General features: G+C 33.9%; 1 protein-coding gene across 2 annotated transcripts; it reads right to left on the reverse strand.

The window, feature by feature from the left end:
- Nucleotides 1–5,606: 5,606 nt before the first annotated feature.
- Nucleotides 5,607–15,501, reverse strand: LOC108372964 (17-beta-hydroxysteroid dehydrogenase 13). Of its 2 annotated transcripts, none has more exons than XM_017628795.1 (6): nucleotides 15,231–15,501; nucleotides 6,692–6,847; nucleotides 6,436–6,612; nucleotides 6,292–6,364; nucleotides 5,918–6,224; nucleotides 5,607–5,846 (listed from the first exon to the last, which is right to left on the reverse strand). In XM_017628795.1, the coding sequence occupies exons 1-6, from the start codon at nucleotides 15,387–15,389 to the stop codon at nucleotides 5,753–5,755; spliced, it is 966 nt and encodes a 321-aa protein (XP_017484284.1). In that variant the 5' UTR covers nucleotides 15,390–15,501; the 3' UTR covers nucleotides 5,607–5,752. The 2 variants fall into 2 exon arrangements, with proteins under 2 accessions (XP_017484284.1, XP_017484283.1); XM_017628794.1 differs by lacking the exon at nucleotides 15,231–15,501 and adding an exon at nucleotides 11,670–11,960.
- Between the last annotated feature and the right edge of the window lie 9,551 nt (nucleotides 15,502–25,052).

A 25,052-nucleotide genomic window follows, 5' to 3' on the forward strand; every position in this document is an offset into this window, starting at 1 on the left:
GTGCCCCTATGCAAAAGAAAACAAAGAAAATCACCGTAAAGTAAAAAATAAGTAATTGACAGCAGCAAGTACTAAAGGCAGCATGGAAAAAGTTGTGTGCGAAATTATATTTGCATTAAGTTGCAAACTGTCAACTGTGCTTACAAATAAAATTCAATTTTTATCCATATTCATGCGCTGCAAATAGTATGGATGTATGTTCAAACTGGCATACAGAGCAATTTATGTATGTGTTAATACATAGCGTTGATGTTTTTGCTAAACGGCACTAAAATTTTACAGTAGAGCGAGAAAAATGGTCTATTCTTTGAAGCCGTTGCCTTGATAGGCGGTATTTTCTCTAGCTATTATTTTACAAAACTGGTGTTTTAATAACGATTTAACGATTTTTATGCATAAATCTCGATGTCTGGAGTTTAGGTTTACCAAATCTCATATTTTTCCACAACGGCGATTTAGGCGGTTTGGCAACTGGTCGATGGGCGGTTTTGCAAAAATATCGACGCTGTGCATCTATTTTCTGCCGATGCGAGGCTTATGAATATCTATGACACGCCCAGTGCACCATTAAAAACTATGACGCGTACTATTGCCACTTTTGCGTGCATTTTGACATAAATACATACGTACATACATATGCACTACATATTCATGCGACCAATGATAGCATCGCTTGTGTGGCATGCACCGTCGTAACTGTAGCAACATGTTTTGTAGTTTTGCTGCTATCCATAGTAATCATATGAATGTACATTTTGAGTGCAAGCACACGGTGTTGACTTCCGCTTTTGCTTAAATTAAAATTTTAATTAACACTACATAAATATGCAATCATTTGCACGGACACGGACACGGACACACGCACACACACACACACCCATATAGAAAAATATGATTGTGAAGATTTTTCATATGTATACTCAGTAGCAAATCGATCTGGTTTGGGGCTACTGCAGGACCTTCTTTTTTGAGGACGATAAGAGAAAGTGGAAATTCGATGCTTCTTCGTTGCGTTTGAATTTAACTATTTAATTAGTTAGATAAGCTAGAAAACTTGTATGGATAAATCCTGAAAGCACAAGTTCACAGAAGCACAAGCCCCTCCACTGCTAGTTGAATCGACGCCATGCTTCAATTGAGCCACGAGACGCTGCCCTAAGGCGGTGTCCTTTCCCACTTAATGCAATAACCCATTGAGAGCTAATATGTTCCTCCTATATCCAACAGTGTTTCGTAACTTAAACACCACTTGAGTATCATAGCATTCGCAAAAAAAAAATTTGCTTGGAAAATACATTATTTATAAAAAAAACAATTTTCGCAAAGTTCGTAGAGCCTTTATTCTGGTGTTAACGGTGTTAATGTCTTTAAAAATGAGTTTGCAATATTTCCTTGCAACTTCTTCCCCTTTAAAGCATTCTTGTTTTACTATATTCTACTGCCGTTAAAAGATATTCAGAAAGTGAGTAGTATGCAACTAGTGTTCTCGTGAAATCTGCCAATTTTACTACATACATACATTCATGCAATTCAGATGCATACGTTCAGGCGCATACACATAAACATTCATGAATTTGCCTCTTGCATCGCCAGCGCAACTGAATGCATAATAAGTAAAATAAAAGCTGTTACGCAAATTCGCACCTCTCTGATGAAAAGAAATTTGTCAAAGGTGAGCGAGTTTGACAGTCGTTTTGCAACATCAGAGTTTTGAAATCGATTTTGTTTTGAATGCATAAAATGATCTTTTAATTCAGATTGAGTTTTTTTATTTTTATTTGAAGTGAATGTGGACATATTTGGTACAAGTTTGGAATTTGGTTAAAATAAGTTGGTATAAAAAATTAAAATTTTTTTTTTTGTTATAAAGATATTCTGACAAAGTAAATTCATTAATATATACTATGGGAGCTTGTAAAATTTTGGAAGCTCAACCAGTCAATGCACGCAGGAAAACTACGTATAAACTAAAACACACATCTCAAGTTGACCCAGCGGACCAATGTCGTAGTAGAGGTAAGATTATAGACGAAGTTTACGCACTCTTCACTATTGGCAAATTTCAAACCGCCAAAAAACGGTTTATATCCGAGTAAGCACATAATACCGAAGGGTTGGTAGTTCCAAATGGTATTAGAATGCTTTTCAACTCGGCCTATGTAAGGGGTGGGCTTGCTCTCCAATCGTTTAAATCTATGTAAACTAAGACATTTTACATCGCAAACATTTTTGTTTTGCATTTCAACATTATTTTTGCAAAGTACAAATGCTTGTGCGGTATCCATTGCCTAATTGTTTCCTATGATTTTCAACACTTTCTTAAAAGTCCTTTAACTTTGAATACTTTATATAGAATGCCACTTCAGCTACAAAAATTTGTGAACTAATTAACACATAGTGCCAATATTCGCATGCCATTAATTAATTAATGACTAATCAATTTATTACTTTAACGGTATTCAATCTAGTTAGGTTAGTACTTAGTGCCGACAAAAATGCAAGATATAATCTAAAGTTTGCATATTCATACATATATATGTATGTGATGTACATAGAGCTATAATGTATTTACACAAATATACACACATAAATATATACCAAATGTCGATGACACTTTGAGTGTAATAACTTCTACGTACATACATACATATGTATGTATATTACACACTATAACGTTTAAACCTTATATTGATTAAGCACAAACACATATGTGTAAATTAGGGTGGTCCAAAATAAGTTAAGTCGGAATTTTAATGCTCTCAAATCAAAAAATATTTAGAGGTTAAATGGTTAAAAAAATAATTACGTATTATTAATGGGAATCTCCTAAAGAAAAACAGGGTGTTCCGGTCGAAAAATATTGATTTTCAAGAACTAAAATACATGGAAAACTTTGAGCGCTTTGAGCGACCTCTAAATATTTTTTGATTTCAAAGTAAAAAAAGAGGGCTTATTTTTTCGGTATAGAACAATTTTAGCGGGTGAGAGCATACAAATTCCGCCTCAACTTTTTTACGTGCTTATTTGGACCACCCTAGTGTACGTACCCTGCAGCAATAAGGCGGCCAATTTTCCGAAAAGCACCAGTACTTCATGGGTTAAAATTTGACCGGTTAGAATCGGACATTTGTTTGCATAGAAAAATTTTAGCTTGCGACCACTCCCTAACTGGCGTCCCAACCGCTCCAAGTGAACATTTGAAACAAATTTACATATCGTAGCTGTAGCTGAGTGCGCAGAGATGCTTGCTACTTTTGGTTGTGCTGTCAGGAGCGTCCGAGTTCAAATCCCATTGGCGGAACATACAATTTAAAATTTTTGTTATTCGATTTTTCTTAATTAAGAAAAAGCATCCGTGAAGTACACAACGAAATCGTATTCAAACGATAAAATTTATTAATATTAAATTGTAAATGGACTAGTCCAAAACCAGATAATAAAGAACAATTAACCATAATAGGATATCTTACGGTGAGTTGTTGGACCGGTAATTTTCCAATGACACACCAATGTTAAAAACAACAGTTTAAACTAGTACTGGTAACAATAGGGACTGCCCGTGGGCTAACCAAGGTTGAGTCCCAATTGCTACAGGGTACTTACATAATACATCTAATCATCTAGGTGCACGTGTGCAATTAATTGTCTGTTAAAAAAAAAAATGTATAAAAAACAACAGCAACAACTGCAGTGCATTGCTATCGAATCAGACCCCCTGCACCCTACACAAGCCGCCAATTGGATTTTTTTTTCACGAGCTCAACTAAATTAATTGAAGTCTTCGTAAAAAGCGAGTGTAAAGTGATTAGGCGAGGAGGCAGTCAAAGGAGTAAGCAGCGTCAAAAGCAATAAAGTGAAGTGCTGGTTGAGGGAAAGGGGCTAAGAGACATTTAAAATGCACTTTGTCACACACATAAGCAACTAAATAGATTGCAACAACATAGACGATATGTGTACATACCCTGCAGTGAAAAGCCAAACCAGTTAGAAAAAATACTAGTTCATTAACTAGTATGTGCTTACCAGTTCGACAATTTCGAAGAACTTAAGCCTTCAGCGACATCTGCCTTTGAATTTCCAAAGCCGTCACCTGAAGATTACTGGTTCTGGTTCTGAGATCGCAGGGTCAAGGCCGTTTGGAGATGGTTAAGATTTTTAAATTTAAATCAATGTAAGTAAAAAAAATTATTTCAATTAAAATGCAAATGACAAATTTGAAAATCTAATTGCATTTCAGAAAAAACATACATATGGGAAGAAATGCTTGCGCCATAAAAAAATAAAAAAAAATAAGTAAACATTTTCCCTGCGCTAGGACTCGAACCTTGAACCTCTGGAACTCCACGCCAGTGCCTTGCTCTGTCGGCCATTGCGACTGTTGGAGCGCCGCGAGCTTATGCTTTTCACGATGGAGGAATTGGCAGACTATCTCATTAACTGGTATGATGCTACTAGTATTTCTACTAGTAGATGCTGATGCATATCCTGACAGTTGACAACGGAATATTAAAAATACCAGTCGCTAACAAGGAAAACTGATAGAACGTGAACTAGTTGGGCTGAAACTCAAAGTGATAGAATTCTAGATGACAACTAGTAGCTTTCCCTGCAGGGTACATATCCATGCACTTACGCGCCTATATCCCCAAAGCTGCACTTGTGCGCGCCGCCGCTTACTCCCGACGCACTGAAATTCTAATTACAATTATGACATTTGGTTGCGTACTGCTGATGCAAATCGGTGGCATAAAAGACCCCCAGCGCTAGTAATAAATATTTGGAGTATGAAACACTGCTAGCAGCGAGAAAAGTACCAGCAGGAGTTTTAGCTTTGTTAATGGCAACGCCACAGCAAAGGCACCTGATGTTCGCGCACTCAGTTATGTTTGCGATATGCTGCATCGACATATGTATGTATGTTTAATTGTTATTTTATTGCAGCCGTATTTTTTTTTTCATTTGTTGTTATTTCATGCTGTGCACTTATGCCGCAGGGCTCATGCGCAACGGTTGCTTTGTCATCTAAAATAGCAACTAATAGTTGCGTTCGCCAACTCGCTAGAAGTTGCAAGATTTCACCAGAAAACATGGTAACCAGAAAACATGGTAAAATGGGTAACAGTTATTCGTCGCCACACTGTATAAATCTCAAAACTTATTAAGATCGAAACTTATGCTATTTACTAGTTTTTTAGCATTTGTTTAGAAATTTTCGTTACATTTCGCATCTGACAACTGTTAGAGCCAATTTAAGGCGAGTTTATATAGAAAATACTTTGTATGAAAAAACTACGTGGCATTGTCAGCAAAAAACTTGCTAAAAATCAGCAGTTAAACTTGCACTTTCAGCGGCGGATCCACGTGGGGTGTTTTAATACATAGACGCCATATTATACATCAGGTTTCAGTAAATTTCTTTGGTTTCTTTAAGGCTTATTCATTTTTTTTTATTATAAAGGGATATACATATTCAAATACAAATTTTTGACTGTACAAAAATTTGAAAAGTTCAAAAAATTTTATTAAGAATTTGGAACTTTTTAGTTAGGAGTTTTGGTGTGCAGTTTTATAGCCCAATAAATTTTAGTAGGTATAACTAAGTGAAGTAATTTTCGTGAATGCATTTTTTTTTTTCGTTTTTATAGGTATCTATTTACAGAAAATGCAACGCATTGTAAATTTATTAAATTAGTTTATACATATCACAAAATAAAATAATAACGTAAATGATTTAGCAGCAGGCAGGTACGATTTATTCTTCTTTGATTGATTCAAAAGCATAAAATGCATTGGTTCTCTTCATTGGCATAGAGGTCACCAAATCTTGGGCGCGAGCAGGCAAAAGACTAGGGTTAAAAAAAAAAATTATAAGACTTTTTTTTTAAATTCAAAGAGCCAGCGTATAATTCAAACTTACGAAAGGAGACGATAGGTGAGCGCAAAGAATCCTGGCACAGCAATTTCCACTTCACGATTCAACATGCCTTTTACAATTCGCTGTGCAACTTCTTCACCATCCAATAGTGGATATAAATCGGCATAACCACTGGCCATGGCAAATTGCTTGACACGCGCATGAGTGTGCAGGAAGCTAGGGAATACCGTTGTTGCATCAATGTTGGTTAGATTCTCAACTTTCAGTTCGGCGCGTAAGACACGCATTAGGCTGCGTACAGCGGTTTTACTACTGCAATAAGGTTCACTGTATGGCAATGTGACGAGGCCTGCAAAATGAGAGCAATTTAATAAATTTTCACAAAAAAAAAAGTCATAAAATTAATAAAACTTAACCTGCTACTGAAGCGATGGCCACAATATGTCCTTTATTGGCTTTCTTCATATTCTCCAGAAAGACGCGATTTGTCTACGGAATTTGTTAACAACACTTGTTCTATTGACCATATCAATTTTGAGTTAAGATATTCCACAACTTACCCAAAAGTGCGACAAATAATTGACATTTACCATCCTTTCTATGTCGCGCACTGTTGGATTCAGCTGATCCGAGTGTAGCAACAAGCCAGCATTGTTGACTAGAATTGTGGCCGCACCGATATCCTTCGTTACTTTTTCATTGAGCTCCACAATTTCCTCGTATTTAGTTACGTCCACCTGAAAATTTGTGTGAGTTCGTTTTTTTTTTTTGTTTGTTTTTGAAACCACCTTAAAGTTAACCACCTAATTCACTGACCTTGTAGGCATTTGCTTTGACGCCATAGTTATTGGCGATTTCTTTTGCTGTCTCCTCGGCGAGCTCCTGGTTGATGTCGCATATAGCAATATTACATCCTTCGGCGGCCAGCTCTGCAGCAATGCATTTACCCAGACCACCTGCTGCGCCAGTGACCTTAAATGGGAGTAAATGGCGTGGTTATGAAATTATTGGCATTAATGTAAATACTAGATACTAGGAATATAAGGAGAGAACAGATTGTAGTTTGCGGACAAAGGCAAATATTTACAGAGTTTAAATATATCAGAGTAGATATTAAAGATTGACGTAATTAGTTATCGTCGTAATCCATACTTCTAAAATAAAATGACTACATATCGTCGTGCCCTACCAATAGTAGTACGTCTCAATTTACCGTGGAAGACTAGCACATTTCATTATTCGCGACTAGGAATGGCAAATAAAATAAAATAATCGATTAATTAATCATATGATTAATCACAAGCCAAAAAAAAATTAATTGCAATTAATTGGCTTATTACTAGGAAATACCCGGCCCACTACGCCTTAAAAGTGTTTTTATGCTGTTTGTTATCCGTATTGTAATATTTCTTTATTTTATCAATTTAATTTAATAAAATTTGTCAAACAGGTGGCACGCCTCATCAAAAATATGTTCGGCAATAAACGTTCCTAAACCTCTTCAGTCTGATACGCATATTGAAGTATTCAATTTATCTAATCAATTAAACTGAAATAAAATTTTCAAACAGGTAGCAACCTTCAACAAATATATTTCCGACTGTAAGCCTTGCAATGCTTACTTTACTTATCAAGTTACTTAAACTGCCGTTTTCAAACAGATGGCAACTCCCTAATTTTTTTCTTTCTATGTTTTAAGTTAGACCTCTCATTGCATCGGTGAAAACTGCATTCAATTTCATGGATTATTTTTCAGACAGACAGTCAAAAATTCTAAAAATGATTGATTTGTGTTCTGTTGCTCGAATAAAGACCTCCCCCCCCCAAGTTTTCAAAAACTAAAGATTTGATAAGCTTTGATTCAAAAACGCACTGTCTCAGTTTAAGATAGGGCGATTTTGAACCAAATTCTGAGATAGGGTGTTTTTGAATTGGCTGCCTGCGAGATAGGTTGATCTTCCACACAGCCATCGATATGGCATCACAGCGTTACTATTCCTGGCCTATGTGTGAGGAGGATACTGCGCTTTAGTGGTTTCCGCTTTAACTAAAAATTTTGACTTTAAAGGCCAACACAAAAGTTCTTATTAGGAGCCGCGAAGCAAGCGGGCATTGGCTAGTAATAAAATAAAATAAACTTTTTCTAGTTGCACATACATGACTTAAATATTATATATGTAAGCACTCGTACAACGATTTGTAGTCAATAATTATATTAACAACTATTATTATATTAGGGGCAAATGCTAAATTTGATTAACTCAGGAAAAACACGTATTTATTGGTGTAGCGCAAAAAGTAAATCGTTAACAAGGTAGGCAAGTCAAAGTCCGAATGCAACCGATCTACATATAGAGTAGGCAATTGTAGTAATAACAGGTAAAAGAAAAAATACAACCGACTTCAATCGTTTATATAATATTTAACTTGCTTTGCGTTGGGAAATGCAAAAATGGCGTTGAAAAGCAAAAATGGCCTGTAAAGTAAAAATTCTTAGCTTAGGTTGAAACGACCAAAGAGCAGCACCTGCCGCGTTTTCTGTTCTTGGAGGGCCAAGAATACTTGCTGTTTCAGCAACCGGATTCCAACATTCGCTATCGCTAATTTTGATTAAAAATCTCCAAAAGAATAGCAAGCGCACCTAATAACATTTACCATCTGATTATATGCCGCTCATACTGCCAAACTTGCTTGATTATACTTTGCATCTGCTACTGTTCCATGTTGTATGCTTTTCCTTAAGAAAAATTTTCCGCCGAAAATTTAGCTTAGCGATTGTCAGAATTCCACTGCAGAAGTTTTCACTTCAAATCAGCACTATGTATAAGTATGTATGTACCCTGAAAAAAGTGGGACTAGGTTAAATACTAGTACAGGACCACGCTACCTTGTAACCAACACTAGTAACCAAAATGGTCCAAATAGTGTATGGAGAAAATATGGTTACATTAACATTGGGATGTCATTGGACCTGACCACCGATGTTTATCAGTTTTTTATGTTTGACGTGGTCCAGACCCGCATAATAAGTTGGAATGGTATGGAATTGTTTGTGGCCGGAAAAACCAATAACATTTTTTTTTTGTTTCCAAGCACTCAAGCAGTATTGCCCATTGCACTTAAAGCAAAGAGACAAGTTTTAGAAGAAGGGAATACGTAGCTGGGGTGGGAATTCATTGCTCCTCTGCAAACTTACCATATTGCTTTATGAATTTTAGCAGTTTGTTGAGGGAAAGAGAATATACGTCATCCATTCTCAGTACATCGGACCCAAAAATGTACCATCTGAGTGTGACGAAGGCCGGGGCATTGTGCCCCGTAATTAGTCCTACCAGGGCTCGTACATCACTCCTTCTTTGTCTGAGAAGAAATTTTGCTACACCACCCTGTCAGGCCTTTTCAAGAAACACTTGGTTATTTTGCAGGTGTCAATAGTGCACCCGATCGTTCCCGCTATGCTTGGCCCTACAATTGGCTTCGCTATAATTGAGCGCTCCAGAGAACCGCGATTCGCCAATTCACCAGCCAGTTCATTACCTTGAACTCCGTAGCGTCCTCGCACCCACACAAATTCAAGCTCATTCCATCTTGTAACGGAGTTCAGCCCCAACTTACATTCCTGGACTAACTTTGAAGAGGTGCGAGCGGTTGCCAGGGCCTTTAGAGCAGCTTGGCTGTCACTGCAGATCCTGATTTTATGTCCGCGCCACCTTTCGCCAATTATCAAGTCTGCCACTTTCGGTATTGCAAAGACCTCCAATTGAAAGACCGTTGTTATTGCACCCAAAGCGGTAAAGCATCTGAAGTTTCCGTCCAGATGCCATCCCCAGCTCCAGTACCGTTTTCAGTCTTTGAGCCGTCAGTATTGAAAGTTTTCATCGAGTTTCCCCAAGAGAGTGTCTGGATCTGTTAATTGTTCCCTTGTAGGATATTGCTCTGACAACCTTCTGAACAACTCAACAGAACAAAACAGAGCAGTCGACACACCATTTTCATTGCCTCCTCTTGGATCGCTATATCCAGAAGCGGCAAATTCAGCAAAATTTAAGAGCCGGTTCCGCCGTTGTACTCAAGGAGCCCGTAATGTAGCCTGTTTAATACAGAAGCCGTGGTTTTGACCATGGTTCTGCGCCACCATACTACAGCAGAATATGTGACGAATGGTCTGACTTGAGCTATGTATAACCAAAATAACATAGCCGGTCTCAGAACCCAGGTCATGCCAAAGGTTCTTCGATACTGTTCGAAAACTTTCAGCGCTCGATTTGCCTTTTTGATATTTAAACATGCTGAGCACAATTACAATAATAAAAATTTATTTCAGTCTGATCTCTTTTTCGATCGATTATTTGTGAGCGTACGTGCGCTTAATATTTATACTCTTTGGCTAAAAAATGGTATTAAAAAAGAATTTTGTATGAGTTGCAAATTATGCGCTTATGGTCAAGAAATCATTAAAAAAATGGACTAATACCAAAAAGAAAACATTTATAACTTCGGTGTATTGCAATTATTATTTTTTTTACTTTTTTTCATAAGCTTGTTAAAAAAATGAGCAAAGATTTCAAAGAGCATTGCGCTTTATTTCTGCAAATGGAAATAAATAAATAAAAAATAATAAAAAATATTGAGCTTAATAATGCAAGAGACTCTAATAACCGGTTCAAAGTTAATTGGCGAATCAACATTGTTGTTAAGCGCAGCACATTCGCTTCATATTCGTATACGGTGAGGTGCAGATGCGATGTACAATGTCGCCTACAAGCTAAATGTGTTGTTTTTGTTCTGGATCAATAGAAATAAAATAAAAAACGCAAGTGATTATGTGTTATACTCATACATACTTATTTACATACCTACATAGGTTGATTGCACCTTGATAACGGACTTTGCCCATCATTTCCGCTATCGGATTTTATGTACGTAATTCGAAGCTCTTTTGATAAGTGAAAAACAGCCCGCTAACTTAGAAATACCGTTTTTAAATCGATTAAATCGAAGGCGATTAATCGAGCTCTGCCGAATCGATTTTTTGTCGATTATTTAGTTTCGATTCGATTCAAAGAATTCGAGAATCGACATTCGATTTTTCCTCAGTTTGTCTAGGAAAATCTAAATTTGAAGTAAAATAATAAATTTTTTCTCACTGGTGATAAAAAAACTAACACAATTTCGAAAAAATTTAAAAATGTTCTTAGGTAACGTTAATTTTTCACTAGGCATTAAATTACAAAAAAATTTTGATGACTTTATTGAGCATTAAACACTACTCGTTTAATTCTGTTTTTTGTTTTTTTATAAATAAAAATTGTTTCTTAAAGAATTAAAAAAAAATCCCCTCAGATGACAAAAAAGTTTTAGCTTAAAAAAATCTGCTTAAAAATAGTAAAAAAAAATTTTTCAACGGAAGCGTAATAATGCGATTTTTGATGCTGTTTCTTTTAACTTTTTTCAAAGATTGGTATACAAAAATTTGAACTATTCCTATTTAGATTTATGCGGTATCATTGGAAAGTGAATAGCTCTGCACTTGGGTAAATAAATCGATAAGTGTTTGTTAACTAGTGTCGTTGGACATTTGGTGTTATATTTCTACTTTTTTTTTAACTGATTAGCACAATTACTTTCTGCATACATACATACATCACCTATGCTAGTGCTTAAGCACTAATTACCTATTCAAACGATTCTCTATGCACTTTCATTGGCACTGATTAACTGGATTAGTTACACACGTACGGAGATCTTTTTATGCACATATGTATGTATGTATGTAAAATATATATGTAATTACCACTGCCACTTCGCCTGCAATCTTTTTACACTTTTTACTTCTTACAAAAGTGTCGTAAAGATATATTGCCACTGAAATTGTAATACCGATCGGTGTAAGTAGAAGCAATAAACCGAGACCTATCCAAGCGCGTAATTTTTTTAATGTTTCATTCGACATTATTTCGGTAACAAGATTGTTAGCTTCCATTTAACGAATTAATTTATGAATTTTTAGTTAATCCAGTGCAGGCAAAACCGTTGCGCTCTGTGCAGCTGCTGTGCGAATAATGAATGAAACAATTGGCAAAACAGCAGATTTCAGCATTTGCCGTAGCCGCTACACGAGTGAGTATTTAATTACTGATTGATAAGTGCAGCTTTTACTTTCGATCTGATACAGTGGCTTGCAGATAAATGGTGCTAGAGACTACGTTGAGTACCTTGACTGTGTGTTAGAGTAATCAATTGGTAAAAATTCTATTTATTGAAAAATGCTTTGCCATCTACAAGCGAGTTTATTACTTATAATGAAGCTACTTCTTGGCAGCTGCATTAGTTGAGAATGACTATTGCCTATTCTTTATCCGAACAGTTGAAAATATGAAAAATAATGTGAAGGTTCTTAAAATGACATAACTGAGTGGCTATCGCAACTTTGCAACACTCTTGTCTTGTCACTAACTCGCTACCAAATAGCCAAACTAAAGTAAAATTGTCGAAACCGCTAGCATTGAAGTTCTTCTTAAACTCGTTTTCATTTTTAAATTTATTTTGCATACACCTAGCAGAAAAACTCTGTGTACATTATTTTATTTTTAAATATTCACAATAATTTGCAAGCTAAAATTTGTTTGTTATATTTTTTATAAAAATATGGATCATGCTTGAAAAAAGTCATTTAAACCAAGGTTTCAAGATTTATACAAAATTGAGAAAAATACGAAACATTTTTATGAACATTTTCAAGTTTTTAATCAGAACTAAAAAAAAATTAAAGTAGGCAATTTCATATCAAACGAATAACAAACAAATTTTAGTCTGCAAAATATTGTGCATATTTAAAAAAGAACTGGTATACACAGAATTTTTATGCTAGGTGTATACATACATATTTAAAGAAAAAGATCTAGGGAAAAATTTTAATAATTTAGCACGCGCCCTTGCGAATGAAAATTCGCGCTCAGAAGGGATTTTCATAAATAACACTGGGGAAAACTTAAACGTAGAATACGTGATATTATTAAGATCACATTCAAGTTAAAAAACGGCGCATGAAATATTCGTTTTGANGAACTTGTATACACAGAATTTGTATGCTAGGTGTATACATAAATATGTATTTAAAGAAAAAGATCTAGGGAAAATTTTTAATATTTTACCGGGCGCCCTTGGGAATAAAAATTCGTGCTCAGAAGGGATTTTCATAAATAACACTGGGGAAAACTTAAACGTAGAATACGTGATATTATTAAGATCACATTCAAGTTAAAAAACGGCGCATGAAATATTCGTTTTGATTGTATGGAATTGAATTTAATAAATTAATATGAATTGCAAAATAGCAATAGAGAAGTAGATCCGCATGAACTTCAATCATATGCATCATCAGCTTATAAGTAGATATATGTATGCCATGACGTGTATCATTATTTAGATTAATTATTATTTCCTTTCATACTGCAGAAATTTGTATTACTTTTTATATTAGCCTAGGTACCCGTATTAGTATTCTTCTTCGAGTTCATGCTCGTCTTCGCATTATCTTCGTCCTCGGATTTGTGCTCAAGTTAGCTAAGACATCTGAAATAGCTGGCAACTCTCCTAAATGTAGTTTAGAACTTAACAAATCTCTTGCGTCTGATATTGTGATACCTACATAAATATTTCATGTGCCTGATGAATTAAGTAAGTTAAATTTGATTTTTTAAATACGCGACAATGCTCCTAAATGCAATTTAGAAATAAAGCCTTTTTAACTTATTAAATGATTGGAGTTTACGTTTTGTACCAGGTGGCGACCCTCTTAAATAATCTAAATATTTAACCTAAGGATATCTTGCCACCTTCGTTTCACGTAATATTTTAATATTTCATTTAACTCATGTATACTTTATTTAATTATAGCTTAGAAACAAGTGGCAACCCTATTCAAAATATTTTCAAACCACAACTCTTTTATCTGACATTTTTATCAGGATATACATTTAAATTTTCTGCCTTTATTCAAGGCGAACTTGCTTTTTGAAACAGGTGGCAACCCTCCTATATATGTGTGATTAAGAAATAAAGCTATTTCAAAACCATTTCGATCGACACTCATAGTGTAATAATTGATTTAACTTAAAAATAGTTTGAAGCAATTTTTTTATCAGGTGGTAACTCTTTTTGAAAAAAAAATAAGAAGCAATTGCGCATGTACAGGCCAAGCCCTTTAATTTGATTTCTCATTTTGTAAAATCGAACTAAAATTACAGATCTCATGATATGACAAAAAAGCTTTCGCGCATTATGCATATATATATGTATGTATGTACATATATGAATGTACGATGTATGTGCATATCTATAATATGTATGTAGATACATATGTATGTATGTACATGGGTACAAAATATGCTGCGATCAGCTTATATGTACATATTTCCCCGCGCCTGCGCAATCTGTTTTTGGTATCCTTTTGTCTCTGCCAGCACCTAACTATTTTTACTCATGCACGGGTTTGTAAATTGATGACAAAGTGATTTTGTATGGAAAAGCATTTATGCCCATATACTTGAATAAAATAAACATATGTACATACTTAGAAGATATCAACCAATACTTCCCCCATATACCAAAAGAAAGGAAAACACCTATATTTTCGATGAAAGAAGACAAAATCATTCGAGCGGTTTTTGAGAATTTCGATATTAAAAAATTTGCAAATTTTTTCCACAATTTTTCGCTTTTAAATGCTCGATATTTGTTGCATTTATATAAAAAAAATTTTGTACACGATAATATTTCTACTGCTCCAAAGAACCTATATCCCAAAAATGAAAGTTACCATAAGTTGCTATAGCACTTTAAAGGCTCAAAATTGACCCCAAAATAAGCCAATATTTACCGTTGCTTTTAGGACAGACACCGAATCGGTCACTAACATACATATATCTGACGATAGGTTTGGAATTTTGTCGTTGAAACGGCACACTTTTCTTTGAAATCGCTTCACTACAAAGTTCTCGTGCGGTAAGCGTTTTCGTGAAGCTCTAAAAATTACCACTATGTACAACATTTGAGCGTAGCCTCCATATCGAAACGTAATAAAATAAATTGAATCGCGAAGTACACAGTTTCACACCCTATAGGAAATGTAAGGACGAATGTCTATATTGCTGGGTTAAAGTCCTGTACTAGTATCTTTATGCAATTTTGCAGTTATCATTTTCGACTATTTTGTTCTTTTTCACTTTACACATTGCCTTATTTTGCAGAATAAAAGTAAAAATCCCGGAAAGGTACGTCCATGCGGAGAGTCTTTGAACTCCTTACAATTTCAAAACAAAAATGTTTATGTTGAATTTTCCAAAGCACTTACAACAGCCACATCACCTGCAAACGACTTCTTGTCCTCTATCAGCCAGTTATTGATGTTGACGAGCAAAAAGGATATTAGAAAAAATATTGGATACACTAAAAATGAAAATATGCTTGCCATGCACCAAGCGAAAATTTTGTGTAACGTTTCACCAATCATTTTACTTCACTAATCACAAAAGATCGTCGCAAAGCCGACTTTAATGCTGATTCTGGGTCTACTAATGGAATACTGCAAATGATTCTTATTAAATTATTCTATATGTACTTACGTATGCATATATATACATATATGTATGAACGGAAACAAGTAGCATTCATTACATGGGAAAAGGGAAGTAAATGTTTGCGAAAAAAAAAGATGCAAAAAAAATGTTTAGTAGAAAGAAGTTCATAACTGTGAAAAGGTTGCATAAAATTAGCTAGAACGCTTGGCTGTAAAAAATCGTATACATGTAAATATATATGTACATACATATCTACATATTGTCGTTTAAAGTACAAAAGCGCGTATCAACCAAATGAAAAACCGCGTATGTGAGGTTGCATAAATTATTTTCTAGAGATTAAAAACACTCATATTTCCAAATGGTTCTCTTTTTTTTTTATAAAGCAATAGCACTTCTGGCTAGTATATTACAGGCAACACCAATTTTCGCTAGCCAATGTCAGTTACGCGGTTTTGCAGAATGAAGATACGCGGTTTTGTACTTTAAACGACGCTAGCTAACTATTGTATTAGCATGTGCGGATCTAAGGGGGCTGACATGGAGGTTTTAAAAAATTGGTGACAACAATGCTAAGTTTCCATCGAAGAGTTTTTAATTTTATGAATAAGATTACATTTTAATTATGTACATGGGATTACGATTACTGTAATGGTAATTATAGTATGCTTGTTTCTTTAATTGAAATCCTTAAAATTTAACGATTTCGACTGCTACTACTATGACTCCGAACAATTTCAAAATTACAATTACCGTAATTGTAATCATGCAAATTAAGATTACGATTACAGTAGTCGAGAAATCAGTTTTGCTTAAAACAATATGAATTTTTATACACCAAAATGGTTTAAAGTTTGAATTCGCTTATTTGTTTGGACTTGTTGTAATATTCTAAATCGCAATCAATATTTTCTTAATTACGATTACATTAATTGTAATCATAATATTTTTAGGCATTACAATTGAAGTGTTCGTAATCGTAAGTTTCATGATTAAAATTACTGTAACTGTAATCTTGAAATTTTTATGATTACAATTACAGTATTCGTCATCATGTATTTCATAATTACAATTACAGTAATCTTAGTCCTAAAATGTTATATCGTTTATAACGACGCCATTATAACATTAGCTAAAGTTGTACTTCTTACAACAAAAGGACTTATAATTAAAATTACATATATTATGGCATACATATATGTATATATATACACAACTATTATCATCAATCATTAGCCACATTTGGGACAAAAATATGTAGTACTTAGTACACTTGTTGCTGTTGTTATTATTTAACTTTACGTACAAAATCATGCGTACATATGTATGTATGTATACATATATATAAGGGTTTATCTGCAGATAAATGTAGGTACGCACATAAGTATTAGACTAGATCTTGTGTTAATTAGTACAAATGAAAATATTATATGTCGCTTTTTATGTGCTTTTGTGTCGTTGTTTGCACAATATTTAAATAGAACTACAAAAAACGGCCTCATTTTCCCACAAAAAATATTTACAAGCATAGAAAAACACTAAACGTTTCTGTTTAACAGATAGAAATACGGATATGTAGTATTTATGCGCGTTTTTGCCTTCATGTATGGATATATATATATATATGGGTATGTATGTATGTATGTACATAAATAGACGTATTTGTAAAACAAGCAATAATTACTCAATAATTTTGACCCCATGCTAAGGTGCAACAGCGTGTACATGCGTACTTTGTTTTGGAGCGATCAAATGTTTATACACACATACAATATTGTATGTACATATGTATGTATGTATGTAAACACATGTACATTTTGTATGTAGACGATCCCACTTCTTCATCCTCAAGAAAATTCTAAGATTTGAGGCATTTTTAACCGCGGTCCGTCTCACGAGTGGAGTAACTTTGAATTGAAGAGAAATATTTTGATGACAGCCAAAAACGATACTAAACTTTGTAATTCAGTTGGAAAAGCAGCAACTATTTGAAATACAACTTCTTTGCATTCGGTTGGGGAGTAAATGTATATATCAATATGCAGTTCTATAGTCGGTGGAAGTTTAGTATAACAAACAATGTGGAAAGAAATTTATAATATAAAGATAACTACGAGAAATACAGCGGTAACGAAAAATTCTATTTGTTTTCAAACAAAATACTTTAACAAAAATCTACCAAAATGAACAAAAATTTATCTTTTTACCAACCCAATTTTTTTACCAATTTTGGTAATAATTTACCAATGTGGCAACTCTGCTTACGAGACAATTATCGGGACTTTTTCCTGTAGTTCAGCATTTCAAGAACTTATTTCCCACGGATTGCGCCCTCTCCATTTTTGTTTACGAAAAATACGTATCTCTTCCCTCTTCTTACATGTGTAGGTCCCACAATGCTCGAATTGCGGCCGATCGCAGCGTAGCTTTGTAGGCAGCAACGAGTACATATATTTTCTCAACAGCGACATTACTCGTCCTTCCAGTTATTCTTCCGGTAAGAATTTTCAAGGAAAAATCACGACATTTTCAAATTCTAGTGCACGAAAGCCAAGGTTAAAAAATGCTATCTTTTTTAAGTGTGAGAAAGAGCGGTTCATAAAGGATTCGCTCAATAGCGATGATAATAAGTTCATATTCGCTCCAAAAATTCTGATTCCATAAATTCAAAGTTCTAAATAATCCTGGAAGTTTTCTCTTCAGTAAAAGTTTTCTGCCGAAATTATGACAAATGGTATTTAAATCTTATAAAAACAGTTTTTCCCAGGTGCGGCCAGAAGGGAATTCTTTCTGATAAAGCGCTATGCTTTGGCCAAAATTAATTCCACTCTCTACTAAGAAAAGTTACTTATTCAGATTAATGAAAAAATCTACCAGAATTGATTAACAGAAAGAGTGCTGTGCTCCATTATGACAACGTCGAATTTCACGCAAAAATTAAGAGTGCTTGGTTTAAAAGTTTTGATGCTTTTACAATATAACTCAGACCTTATTTCATATTGGTTCCAGTCTCTGTTGCTGAATCGGCTTCAGAAAAAGGCAATTGAAAGCACCTGAATCAGTTTTCCTACCAGAAGCCTTCGAAGGTTTACGGAGGGGCTCATTATGATCTGGCCTTAAAAATACCACACGTTTTTTTATGAATAACAATTTGTTTCGACGCTCTGAACATCTGATGGTGCTAATAGTTAAAATGAGGTCTTATGTATAAATTACTTGTTTGACAAGTTCAATCTTTTAGCATAAGTTTTCCTTTAAAATATGTTAACCATATTCGACTTTTATCTATACATATGTACATACTATCTACCTGTCGGTTTATTTTAAAGTCAAAAATATCTTCTGACAAAATCTATCAAATGGAAAACAAATCTTCCAATTTGCCAAAATTTATATTTGGAAACATATTCCACCAAATTTGATAGAATTCGACCAAAACGGCAACACTGGTAATAAGTGCTCCAGAGAGCAGGTGTTGGAGTAATAAACTTTGAAAATTAATAAAAATATGCAATGAATAAACCTAATTTACATTGCCAAGTTGTGGCACAAAAAAAAAAACACTTTAACAATAGAAAGTCATCAAGGCATCAAAGGTTTTTTTTATTTTGCACATGTGTAACAAAGTGTTAAATGATTTCAATTCATCTGACAAAAATGTACATTGAAACTATGCAAACTGCCGTCTAGGTGTTATTAAATATTCTAGTAAACAGTCTCAATATTTAATTAAAATTTCAAATAAAATTCAATTTTCCAATACAAAATATTTAAGCAATGTTTGTGGCAGAATTTTTCAGCAAGATGTCTGGCAAATAGTATATGTATGTACAACAAATTCGAGACTTATTTATGTAGCAAGTGTGAACAAAAATGTTTTTGATTACAACATTGTCATTGCACTAAAATCTAACAGCAACAGGTATAATTTACACTTGCACATAAATACATATATATATATATACATACATATTTATGAATTCTGTGAGTATACCCTGTAGGGAAAATCTCTAGTTCTGACTGGTGCGCTTCTAGTACATTTAGACAACGTTGTCATAGGAATTGAAAATTGTCCCCCGCTGCATTACCTTTTCTATAGTTCAGAACCAGTCCTAAATTCGACAGATGGGATCTAGTTCGCTTTGCACCGCGGTTTCTATAGTTCCGAACCAGTTGCAAAATCGACAGACGAAAAAAGTAACAAGTTGTTTTCAAAAAGTATTTTTGGTGTTACCGTGGTAGGGAATTTTAATTATTTTTAAAGAAATGCGTTTTCAATATGAAATCGAATTTGTTTGAATGAACGTAAATCAAATAGGGCATTTGAAAACATGTTTACATACCTTTGGCTGTAGCTGAATTTGCAGAGGTGCTGACTGTTATTGGTTAGAAGGTCCCAAAATGTTAACAAAAGTCTTAGTTTTGTTTTACCAAACCATGAAAAAGCATCTGCGAAGTGCAGACTGAAAGCGTATTTTAATGAAAAACCCACTAGGCAAAAATCTATTTAAAGTAAACTAGCTCCCCTTTGCATCCCTTTTTCGGTAGTTCCGAACTAGTTCAAAATTCGCCAGATGAGACCATTTCGGGGTTTCCCTACAGGGTATGTATTATTTGTATACTTATACATTTGCATAGAAGTGTTGCTTTTGTTGACAATGGCTGCCTAAAAATTTTACAGCGCATTCAAGTGTAAAATGCTTTCAATATGTATGTTTGCAAATATGATAGCATTTTCGCTTCGTTTCCATGCTTGTATTATTTTGGCGCAATGAACGATTTTTGAGTAGAATTTCCTAAAATTTTCTGCCTTAATGCTGCTTTCTACATACATATGTACGTAACTTTCCACAGATTGTGTTCATTGAAAAGTATTACTAAAAGTGCATCAGTATATAACAAACAGGCCGCATGCTACCTACTAATACTACAACGATCACAATGACTACGTCTGTTGATGATCACAACATTTATGTACAATATGTACGAATAATAGCAACAACAATATTTTTGTTAAGCTCTTTCCATGCTTAGTAGGAGCCATCCATATTCATGTTTGATTGTAAATTGTGCAGAATCGTTTGTAAGCAATTATATTGTAATAAGTAGTGGATGCGCTTTGTGGTTGTTGTTTTTGGTGTTTACTTCATGTGGTTTCTAGTCCAGCAGGCAGCATTCAACAATTTCATTTTATAAATTTCCAAGGCACATAGTAGCTGAACATTGGAAATCTGGGAAAGGTAAAGGAGCTAAATGAATTACAGATTCAATAATTATAATGGGAGGTGTCACGCCCCCTTGTAAGCACTCATCGCCTTTTAGTTTACCATAAGCACCTTCTCAGTAGTGTCTCCACACCAAACATCAATCTCATATGGGATGTGTTCCGTCACCTTGACTAGCGTAAGACCTCCGTAAACCTCTCTCGTCTGACACCTAAATTGTGATTCATATTTCAATTTTTTATTTATTTATTTATTATTATTAAAGTCTATGAAACATAAATTTCTTACAGACTATTGGAGCCTAAAAAAATGAACATTCGCATACAAAATTATGCAGAAATATCAAAGAAAATTTCATTAAAATGCAAAAAAGTAACTAAAAGTACGAATTCAAAATATTAATAAATATATTTCTATCTAAAGAAAAATCAACTAAAATAGAACTTGAGATCTTATTTAATTCGGCAATGATATACGTAAGCTGCGCTGGGGAATGTTAAAATTTATACGTTCTAATATAATAGGGCAGTCCAAAGACCCACTAATAACACTGAAAATAAAAGTCAAAGAGAGCACAGATCTTCTAGCTTCCAAGGTCTTCAGATTTATTAAAAGTAAACGAGAAGTGTAGGTGGGCACAGGAGCAGAAAAATTCAAAGACCCTAATGCAAATTTAAGAAAAACCTTCTGAACAAGCTTAATTCTATTTATAGAATTACTATGATAAGGCCTCCATATAAACGCCCCGTATTCCAAATTTGAACGTACGAACGACGTATATAACAGTTTAAGTGTATACGGGTCACAAAAATTTGTACAGTTTCGCCTCACAAAGCCCAAAACTGAATAAGATTTCCTAATTATGTGGCTGATATGGCTATTAAAGGAAAAATTTGATGAAAAAATTATGCCAAGATCTTTCATTTCATCAGCAGTTTCTAAGAAAGTATTAGAAATACTATAATTTGTCGATAAGACATTTCGAATTTTTGCAAAAGTGATTTTAAAACATTTATCCAAATTCAGTGAAAGTCTCGATTTCAAGCACCAAAAATGCAGATTATCCAGTTCTACTTGAAGCCTATTCATATCATTCAGATTTTTTACTGTTGAAAATATTTTTAGATCATCCGCATAGAGTAATGAGAATGAAAAACACTTTGTGATATCGTTTATAAACAAAACAAAAAGCAACGGTCCTAAGATACTCCCTTGGGGAACCCCAGAGGTAGCAAAGAATGGTTCAGAGGATATGCCATCAATAGAGACTACGCACCGCCTGTTACACAAATATGATTTTATCCAATGCAGAAATACTGAATGAAATCCAAGACAAGCTAATTTACTAATTAATATTGAGTGAGACACTTTATCAAAAGCTTTCGCAAAATCCGTGTATATGCAATCTACCTGATGTCCATCAGCAAAAGACGTAATACAGTATTCACTAAAAACAGCTAGGTTAGAAACTGTTGACCTATTAGGGACAAAGCCATGTTGATTTGGAGAAATTAAATTTTTTGTTGCAAAATATAACTTGTCTTTGACAATACTTTCAAAAACTTTGGATACTGTTGATAGCTTAGAAATCGGCCTGTAGTTACACACATTACTTTTATTACCATTTTTAAACATAGGGTTAATATAGGTAATTTTCCAAGCGACTTATTGAAAATAAGAGTTAAAGGTAAAACCAGAGCAGGAGTATTTCTCAGCAATATTGTAGAAAACCCATCAACGTCCATTTTAGTTGATGGTTTAAGTTTAAAAATGCCATTTAAAACATCATCAGATGACAACTTAAGAGAGCCAAAATTAATGGAGGAACTTTCTGGGTAGTCATAATCGAACCCACAATTGTCATCATAATCAGAAAAATTTGAACAAAAAAATTCATCGAAGAGATTAGCTATATCATTACGGCTACTAGCAAACTTATTCTCAAGAAATACTGCCGAAGGTATACTAGAAATAGATTTCTTAGACTTAACGAAATTCCAAAATGATGTTGGGTTCGTCTTTATGCTCGACTCCACACTAAGAATATAATTCCTATAAAGAAATTTGTCTAAACAATTAAATTCTTTCAGATATTTCTGATATTTTTCAAAAAATACCTGGCTCCCGGAAGTCTTAAATTTTAAACAAAATTTATTCCTAAGATTCTTTACTCTTTTAAGCTTACGATTATACCATGGCAACCTGTATGGTTTTTTATTTAGAACTGGAATATTGTCAAGACAGAATTCCATTAAAGTGGTCTTAAAAATATCGTAGCATTCGGATACATTATGACAGGCGAGCAGCACCTCCCAATTAATTGAACCAAGTAAACCATTTAACTTTGAAAAGTCACAAGCCCTGTAATTAAACAAAAATTCTAAATTCAAAAATTATAAAATTCAAATTTAAAATCTAACGCAACATGATGCATATCAGGTTACGAAAGAGGCGAGTAGCATTCTTCAATATTGCAGTATATATTATCGATGACGAAAATAAGATCTAAAATTCTATCCAGTTTATTAGCATACTTGTTAATTTGAATCAGATTAAGGCTTAGAAAACTATCGATTAGGTAGGATTCATGAAACCTAGTTACATTAACTGGTGTAAGACCAAAGGCTGAGAAAGCATTAGACCAGCCTACGTTACATAGGTTAAAATCACCTAAAACACAAACATGATTATCATTTGACTTGTTAGTTACCTTCATTCAAGTTGACTTTAACTTTTGAACAGGTGGCAACCCTTTTTGAAAAACTTTGGAATACTTTCTAAGAGACAATTGCGTTCGCTGTGGAGGAGTTGAGGCAACTAAGTTGCGTCGTGAGCAAATGCCCTTAAGGTGGGCCAAAGAACGTATGTATCTTTTGGAAGTTGGAAGTAAGGCAAGCTTTTATGAATGTCAGCAAATTTGGTGCCCCAACCTAATTTACATACATACTTAGCTGTTTATATAAATTACATATGCGCAGAAAAAGCGCAGTTCATTTAGTAAAAACAAATCTATTCCCGCATTATGTGGTTAGCAGTGGGAGCCAGAGTTTCCTCGCTGAGAATCGGATGGACGTCACAAGCATACGCAAATATACATACGATACAATGTAATCATTTTGGCGTATAGTTGAGAGTGCAAAATTTCAATTTTGCAAATGTTTTGTGGACGAATTAGCTGTAATATATATGTGCATATGTGTATATGTGTATATACAGTAGCGGGAAAATCAATAGGGTACGAAATTTTAGCTTTCATTTATTTTAATGTTTAGCATTTATTTATGAAGTTAGCCTCTCACTTTCTAATAAAAACCATGTAAGTCCAAATTGTAAACTTTGTGCAAAAAAAGTAAATTCTACAAGGTTTAAATTTACAACTTTATTTTGTGTATATACAGTAGCGGGAAAATTAATAGGAACACGAAATTTTAACTTTCATTTATTTTAGTGTTTAGTATTTATTTATGAAATTACCGCTACTATCTAACAAAAACCATGTAAGTCCGAATTTTAAACTTTTTGCAAAAAAAGTAAATTCTACAAGGCTTCAAAATCTAACTTTTTAAACAGAATTTAAAAAATTTTTAATTTTAGCATAAAAAATTTATTTTTGAAGTACTAGGACTTACCTTTAATTTTTGGCATTTTTTTTGTGACAGTGTCACGAAATTGTTTCCAAACAAAGTATGTTCGACAATTTTTAATATGAAGGAAAAGACGCAACACTGTTAGCACAAAAACTTATTATACTAAAAAAAAAAATTTTATTATACTAAAATTTAATTGCCTACCAAATTTTTTCTACACTTTCTGACTAGAAAGTTTAAAATTTCGTTAAAAGTTTGTCGTAATTTGGATTTTTATAAATAATGAATACGAAGTATGAAATTGTGACGGAAATGTGTAGAAATTTTTAGAATTTTCCAATAAAAAGTTGGAAATTTTGACTTAGACATTTTTTGTTAGATACTGAGCTATACTTTTATAACCAAGTAGTAATAAGCATTAAATAAACAAAACAAAAATAGCCACAACTTGTAACATATCGCGTCCCTATTTGTTTGCCCGTCACTGTATATGGCCCCTCGAATGCAAACCAGCTGCAATGGTTGTTATTTTTGCACACATCAGCGAAGAAAAACGCGCACAAAACGCGCTTAATATTATTCGTTTTGAAATAACTAAGCATTTGCTGCAGTTGAAATAACCCAAAGTTTTGGTAAAATAAACACAATTTCCATTGCAATCTACATCTATCATTTCGCCATGGTTAAATATACGAAACGTACTTCAATGAAATTATATTCAAAAGTTTTTGTTTATCCAAATTTTCGTATGTGAAATTTCATATTTTTCTATACTTCACTGCCA

This window comes from Rhagoletis zephyria, unplaced genomic scaffold (genome assembly GCF_001687245.7).
Source record: "Rhagoletis zephyria isolate East Lansing unplaced genomic scaffold, Rhagoletis_zephyria_1.1 Rzeph_scaffold_06209, whole genome shotgun sequence".
NCBI classification, from domain to species: domain Eukaryota; kingdom Metazoa; phylum Arthropoda; class Insecta; order Diptera; family Tephritidae; genus Rhagoletis; species Rhagoletis zephyria.

Coding starts and splice junctions, on each gene's coding strand:
- LOC108372964 (XM_017628794.1), bottom strand. CDS start 11,858: ATGGAAGCTAACAATCTTGTTACCGAAATAATGTCGAATGAAACATTA. Junction 6,848..11,669: donor TTGCAGGCGAAGTGGCAGTG/GTAATTACATAT, acceptor CTCCCATTTAAG/GTCACTGGCGCAGCAGGTGG. Junction 6,365..6,435: donor ATTATTTGTCGCACTTTTGG/GTAAGTTGTGGA, acceptor CAAATTCCGTAG/ACAAATCGCGTCTTTCTGGA.